This window comes from Ailuropoda melanoleuca, chromosome 16 (genome assembly GCF_002007445.2).
Source record: "Ailuropoda melanoleuca isolate Jingjing chromosome 16, ASM200744v2, whole genome shotgun sequence".
Taxonomy (NCBI): Eukaryota; Metazoa; Chordata; class Mammalia; order Carnivora; family Ursidae; genus Ailuropoda; species Ailuropoda melanoleuca.
This window is the reverse complement of record NC_048233.1, coordinates 88,873,662-88,881,105: the sequence shown is the minus strand read 5'-3', so window position 1 is coordinate 88,881,105 and position 7,444 is coordinate 88,873,662. Positions and strand designations below refer to the sequence as shown.

Genomic DNA, 7,444 nt, shown 5'->3' with positions numbered 1-7,444 from the left:
AAGGTAGTTAGGGCAGCTCCTCTGGGAAACAGTATGGACGTTCCTAAGGAAACTAAAAATAGAACTGCCCCACGACCCTGCAACTCAACGTCTGAGTCTTAACCTCCCCAAGTTGAAAAGACATACGCACCTCCGCGTTCCCAGCAGCATTGTTTACAGCAGCCGAGGCATGGAACAGCCCAAGAGTCCACGGATGACAGACGCGGTGTATGTACACGGTGGAATGTTATCCACAAAAAATAATGCAATTCACAGTAAAAAAGGAGAAAAAGAAAGAAAAGACTCTCTGGATCAAGTTTTACAGCATGGCAAGGTGGTCTCGCAGACATCACCAGACATGCTTGACACCAGGGCACAAGAGGTTCCCCCATCCAGGAAGCTGGAAGCTGCCAGAGTGGCAGGTGAAAACATGACAACCACAGAGAAAATGGCAAGCCATTGGCCCTGGCAGATCTCATTCTGAACTTGCTCTGGAACAATGTGCTTATGTACACCTGGCAAGTACATGGGCAGAAGCAGGCAGCCCCCGGGGGGAGGGCACTTCTAAGAAGGTGTTAGGTACTAATGCCCTGCGGGCAGGAAAACACCAAGACTGCACTGAACTCAGGAATTCCACAACCAACCTCAATTGACAACCTGACCACTATTCACAAGCACTAAAATCAGCGGCGCTGGGGGACTCAGTTGGTTAAGCATCCGACTTGGTTCTGGCTCAGATCATGACCTCAGGGTCGTGAGATCGAGCCCTGTGATGGGCTATGCAGTCAGGTCGCAGAATCTGCTTGAATTCTTTCCCCCTGCTCTGCTCTCTCTCTAAGAAATCAAGGAGTGCCCGGGTGGCTCAGCAGGTCGAGCATCGGCCCCTAGCTGGGTTGTGATCCTGGAGGGAGGCGATCCATTGTTGCAGAGGGCTCGCTGCTCAGCAGGGAGGTGGCTTCTCCCACTCTCTCTACTCCTCCCCTGCTCATGCTCTCTCTCTCTCAGATAAATAAATAAAATCTTTAAAAATAAATAAATAAGTAAATAAATAAATAAATAAAATCTTTTTAAAAATTAAATAACACTATGGAGATTCCTCAAAAAGTTAAAAATAGAGCTACCCTAGGACCCAGCAATTGGACTACTATTTACCCCAAAGATACAAATGTAGAGATCCAAAGGGACCCCTGCCCCCACTGTTTATAGCAGCAATGTCCACACTAGCCAAACTATGGAAAGAGCCCAGATGTGCATCGACAGATAAATGAATAGAGAAGATGTGGTATTTATACAATGGGATATCACGCAGCCATCAAAAAAGGAAATCTTACCGTTTGCAAGGACATGGATGGAACCAGTGGGTATTATGCTCAGTGAAATAAGTCAATCAGAGAAAGACAATGACCATATGATCTCACTCCTATGTGGAATTTAAGAAACAAAATAGAGGCTCACAGGGGAAGAGAGGGAAAGATAAAATAAAACGAAATCAGAGAGTGAGACCGATCATGACAGACTCTTAACTCTAGGAAACAAACTGAGGGTTGCTGGAGGGGAGGGGTGGGGGGCTGGGGTAACTGGGGCATGGGCATTAAGGGGGACACCTGATGTAATGAGCAGGGGGTGTTATATGCAACTGATGAATCACGAACTCTCCCTCTGAAACTAATAATACACCAGTGTCAATTAATTGAATAGAAATAAAATAAAACTTAAAAAATGAAAAACAAGTAAATGAAAATAAAAGTACTAAAAGCAGAAAAGACGTCCTTTTCAGGGGAGAAAAACAGCAACGCCATAGCCAACCTGGCCTCCAGGAAAGTCAGCAAATCGCTGGCTGTGGAGAACCTAGGCCTCCTGTCCTTTACAGGCAGAAAGAGGAGGACGCAGCCTGGAGCCCCCAGCCCGACTTTGAGCGCGCTCCGGGAGCAGTGAAACTCACACTTGCACACTGTGGTTTAACGCTAACACGCCCTGTCAGCGCAATCTCATTCTCTGCTTGAGCTTTTCGGAAACGTGATCAAATATCATCATTTGCCCCAATGTAATGAAACAATCTCTGCACGAAACCATTTCTGCGTGAACGCGGGGCGAGCAGGGGCGGGAGGGGGAGCTGAAAATACAGCCAAGGCGATTCCTAGCAAATCCAAGAAGGAGTTCCTCCGAAAATTCGCGCAGCCTCCCTCCCCTCCCCGCAGCCCTCCCCGCAGCCTCCCCGCGCCATTTCCAGGTCTGTGCGCGCTCCTGCAGCTCCACGGAGAGTCCGGCTCACCGAAGCCCGGCCGGAGACTCGCGAACTCGCTCGGGAGTCTGCAGCCACCGTGAACTCCGAGCGCTGGCTGGCCGCGTCCTCGACAGCGATGACTCACGCCCGGGGCAGAAGGACCTAAGAGCCTGACATCCAGCAAAGACCTGGCTCCGCGCGCGCCCTGCACTGCCTGCCCGACCCCTCCCGGCCCCTCGCGGACGTCCGGCACCCTTCCCTGCCCGCGGCCGGCATGCCCGGGCCTGCAGCGTCTCGGAGACCGCTCCACGCGCCCCGCCCCCACCCTACCCTGCTCCCCCTCCAGCGCTCCCCATCCTTTGCCCGTAATCCCCCCGTCCCCCACCCCTTCTGCGACCGTCCAGGGGCCTTCCCGACCGCCGCACCCGAGCACCGTGCCCCTCCCCGGAGGCCTCCACAACGGTCCTCCTCCCCGGCCTCTCCCCGCCGCCCTGCCCTACTCACCGCCGCTCCGCTAATCAGCGGCAGGACGCACAGGCACAGGCCGCACAGGGTTCGCCACAAAACGCCCATGGTCGCCGCCGTCTGGAAACAGCGGGAAGCGCCGTCAGAAGCCCGTATTTATAGGGTCCGGCTCCGCCTATTTTTTGCGACTGTTACGTGAGCCTTCGCTGGGTTGACGGGTGGAGGGCGGAGTCGGGCAGGAATTCCCCCAGAGCTCTCGGTCCAAGGGTCTGTGCACCGCGGTGGGCGGACCCCTTCGCCCATTCGCTCCTTAAAAGGCCGTGCAATGACGTAAAGGGTAACGTCATCTCCAAGCGCCGGCCGTGGGCTCGGAGCCCAAGCTCCCGATCCTGGAAGGGGGGGTGGGGGCGGCCACCTCATCCGGGTCCTTGCTCAGCGGCTCCCGTCCGCCCCCCGCCCCGCGCTCTCTCTTCTTCCTTCGTTTGAGAGCAAGAGCGCACACGTGGGCAGGCGAGCAGGGAGCCCGGCCGCGTCGTGGGGAGGGAGCGGCTAGTGGTTGCTGGGCACTGCGCTTCAGTTCGGGAAGACGGAGAGTTCTGCCGTCGGAGCGCGGGGATGGGTGTGCGATGGGTACCGCTCGTGCCCTGGGCACCGGGCCAGACGGAAAATTCGGTTAGGTGTGTTTGACCACAGTAAAAGCACTCACGTCTCCTTTGAAAATCTGGTCTGAGTGTTGAGACAAGCGGGATGGTCTGGTTATGGTCCGTTATCTCTGGTTCCCTTCCTCAGCATTCCTGCAATTTCTGGAGAGCCTGGTCTCGTGGCCCCTCTCTGTCCCCCCTGCGGAGCTCCGCGGGTCCCTTACTACCTTTGCACACCCAGCCTTGAGAGCGGAAGGGAGAAAAACAGAACTTCTCCTGAGCACCATTTTCGGGAAGTGGGGTCAGGCCCCCAGCCTGCTGTCTAGGTACGCGGACTCGGGGCTCCCTCGGCGCTCAGTCAAACTGAGAAAAGAGACTTTTACTACTTTCAAGTCCTTCCGCAACATGAGTTAGCATTTCTCTGTGTCCTGATGAATAAGGTTTTTTCCTAGAATACAGACTCCATCCTGTGTCTGTGGAGACATCAAAAGCGCTACCCCCTAACTGCTTAAAAGGCCAGGCATCAGCCAGAGTGATGGGTAAGAGAAAAAAGAAAAGGTATCCAAATTGGAAAGAAGAAGCAAAACTCCGTTCAGGGATGTCATCATCTTACCACAGAACACGGTAGAGATGCCATTACACAAACGACGACCCTTTAGGACTAATAAATTCTGGTCAGAAGCCTGATGGGATTTACCATCTTATCCCACAATCTCAGAGGCAGGAGGAGCTCTGCACAGTGGGGCCATCACACCCACAAGGGAAGCTGCCAGCGCTGCCCCCTTTGGGGGTGCTCTCTCCTGCTCAGGTGAGCTGGGTTGGGCGGGAGGGGGCTGTGCTGGAGGAGCAGGCCGCAGGGCTGGTGGGGACCCAGGCCCCCTGGGGCTAGGGCAGTGTGGAGGGGGGGGCGGGGGGGGGACTTTCCCAGACACAACAGGAAGCTAGGGTGGGAGCACTCCCAGCGCACATGCCTGGCCTTGAATGCATCAGGTATGATTTGGAAGATAAAACTTTGCGTTGCTCAGAGGCTCTATTCCCTGGGCAGAATCAGAAGGGAAACAATGGAAAGACCACAGGTGTCACTGAGTCTGGTCTAGAAAACTCTCTCTCAACCCCAGGGGAAGGGGGACTTGCTTCCTCTGAAAGAAGGTTAATGTAGGGCAAGCTGCAGCAAAGTGGGAGGAAGGCGAAAAGGACACCTCACCTTTCCCCAGCTTTTGTTATTTAATTTTATTTTAAATCCAGTATAGTTAACATACAATCTCATATTCGCTTCAGGTATACAACATCACAATTCTTTTAAAAGAATTACGCATGGTCTGAGCTGCAGACCACCGGCACCCAGGAACACCTGCTCCTCAGAGCAGACAGAAGGGGACTGATCTGGATGCTTCCCACTTGGGAGTCACATTTCTTAATGCAGGCAGGCAGGCCGGTCCGAAAACCCACAGCGAGTCCCTAAGGACCAGCCCAGTGGGTCCCGGGCACCGTGCAGGATAGAAATCAAACGTGAGCCGGCAGGAGGTGAGCAGAATTTCCTGAACGTATGGAGAGAGGGCAGGTACAGACAGTGTCTGGGAGATCCAGAAAGGGAAGGAGAAGCTCTTCTTTGCTCAGGGGCTGGGTTTTGTTTTATAAATATGACAGAGAGAGTGCGCACAAGCAGGGGGAGCAACAGGCAAAGAGAGGGGGTGAAGCAGACTCCCTGCTGAGCAGGGAGCCCTATGTGGGACTGGATCCCAGGACCCTGAGGTCATGACCTGAGCAGAAGGCAGACGCTCAACGGACTGAGCCACCCAGGTGCCCCAGGGTCTGGGGTTTTTCTCGAGGATTATGGTCTGGTGTACATGTCTTCTCAGGCACCCCTTAGAAGAAGGACAAGGGCCCAGGTGTCCTTCATAAAACAATGATTGCTTGGGGCCCAGGGGTCTTGGTGTCGAGATGTCTAGCGCTGGTGGTCTGGAATGTGTCCGTTGTGCTCCAAGACTCCAAAGAAATCATGAGCACCTTGTCCTTACAGGGAGGACAGATACTATTTGCACTATGAGACGTGGTAAAGTGGGGGGTTAGGTCCTAGCAAGAAAAGGAGCAAAAACCATACTTTTGGAGTCCTTCAGGCTCCCCACAGCATGGTGACGCCCGGTTCAAGGTGTGTGTCCCTGGACAACCACAATTTCTGCGTTGCCGACCGGAGCGTGACCTGCCCGTGCTATGTCTGGCAGCCCTGTTCCTGCTCAGCTTGAATTCAGGTTCCAACTGACTTTTCAGTTTCAAAACAACTTCCCTCATCTCTTGAGAAAGAAAAAAACAACCTCAAATAGAAAGTGTTTTATGTTCCACCATATCATCCAGCACAGGACGTGGGGTTTTTTTGGTTTTCTCACTTTTGGACAAGTCATAGTCAGAAGAGGTGCGGCAGCACATTGGGCAGGAGGACTTGGAGCCAGAGGGAGGGTTTATGTCAATGAAAACGGACGTAGCACAGTGAACACAGACGCCCACACCAAAGCTGTGCGCGGATCTTCACAGCGTCTTTATTCCGAAAACGGGTTACAGCCCCAACGTCCATCACAGGCGACATGAGTTCGTAAAATGTGGTACCCAACACTCTACACACACACAAAAGTGTGCAGCAGTGTGGACGACACTGATCCGTCTTTGGCCTCCGTCGTGTTCAGCGAGGACCATCGTCTGCTCGACCCCCCTCCACCCTGAGCAAACTGAATAAACTGTGTGGGGTGGCCAGCTCCGATTTCTGGTCTCAAAGTGCCTTCTGAGTTTAGGGGATATTTTACTGCCCACCCCCGCCACTTCTAACAAAAGGGAGGAAGCACAGTCCTGCCACAACACGGGGGCACGTGAAAACATCCCCTGAATGAACCCAGACCAGAAGGCCACCTGTTGTATGATTCCATTTATAGAAAATGTACCAAATAGGCCAAACCAGAGAGACAAAAAATTGATTGGTATTTTCCAGGACCCAGGGCAAGTGTGAGGGGTGCGGGCAGAGTGAGGGGATAGGACTGGAGAAATGGGGAGCGACCGTTTCATGAGTATTGGGGTGTCTCGAACGTCTGCAGCCTGGCTTCCTCATCTGTGGAAGACGGATGGGAACACTTGCTGCTGAGGGCTCAGCAGGGGTCAGAGGTCAGAGGACCTGCTGAGTGGCTGGCAACAGTCATGCCTGCTGAGGCCCCTGGACTCACCACCTGGCCCCCCTCCCTGCCCCACGATCCCCTGACCCTACTATGATGCCATCCAGGCCAAGGACCCCATGCTCCAGGAGGGAGCCGGCAGAGGCCCGCTGCCCCCATACTCGCTGGTTGTTGGGGCGGCTCCCAGTCCTGCCCGCACCCGCCGGCTTCTACTGAAAGTTCTTGCTCCTAGAAGTTGCTGGTGATTCATCCAAGGAGATGAGAAGTCACCGTGTGGTGACCATCACCCAGTTACTGGGGAACTGCATCTCCCTGCTGCCCTGGGATTCGTGGGGGGCAGGGCGGGCCAGAGGCTCATTGCCCTCTGGGGCACCCTGCACTCCCACGCTGCCACCCTCCCAGCCGAGGCTGGCACCGATGGCCTGGGAGCCAAGCCAGGCACATTTCAAGGGGGCCGGGAAGGGCAGTCCTGCGTAGGGGGACTGGAGGCACAGCCCTGGACACCTACATCTCCCTAGAGTATCACCACGGTGTCTATATACCCAAGCGTTAACCCAGAGGACCCAGAAGTCACGTCCAGGTTTGTACTACGTGCGAGTGCTGCGTGACGCCCTTGAAACCACCCATCTGGGCATTGGACCAGCTGTTCCTGTGGGGTGATGCCCACCCATCCTTCTTTTCCTTGTTGAGTTAGAATAACTTTTGGCATACCAAGGGCATAAACATGATTCTGGAAGGGATTCTGAGGCTGCTGTGGGGCATGGTGCTGGAGCTGGTGAGTCAGGCCACGCGTGGGTGGATCCCTGAGAGGAGGTGGCCCCGAGCTTCCTCTCCAGAGCAACCAGCCCTGCTATCAAGACACGCAAAGCTACGACCTCGAGGGCACCCATTCTCCAACAGTGGGTGGCCTCTACACGGGGGTCCAAAGCCAGTCTGGGGGCACCGCCACACTGGAGTCCTGTGTGCCCAAGGCAGGCACA

General features: G+C 54.7%; 1 protein-coding gene across 1 annotated transcript in view; it reads right to left on the bottom strand.

Moving 5' to 3' along the window:
- The window catches only part of LOC105235183 (tumor necrosis factor receptor superfamily member 10A-like), a 24,439-nt gene extending 21,578 nt beyond the window's left edge, over positions 1-2,861 (bottom strand). Inside the window, exon 1 of the mRNA XM_034646232.1 lies at positions 2,708-2,861. Within this exon, the coding sequence (XP_034502123.1) occupies positions 2,708-2,776 (69 nt within the window). The 5' untranslated portion in view covers positions 2,777-2,861. The remainder of the gene's footprint in view (positions 1-2,707) is intronic.
- Positions 2,862-7,444: the final 4,583 nt, after the last annotated feature.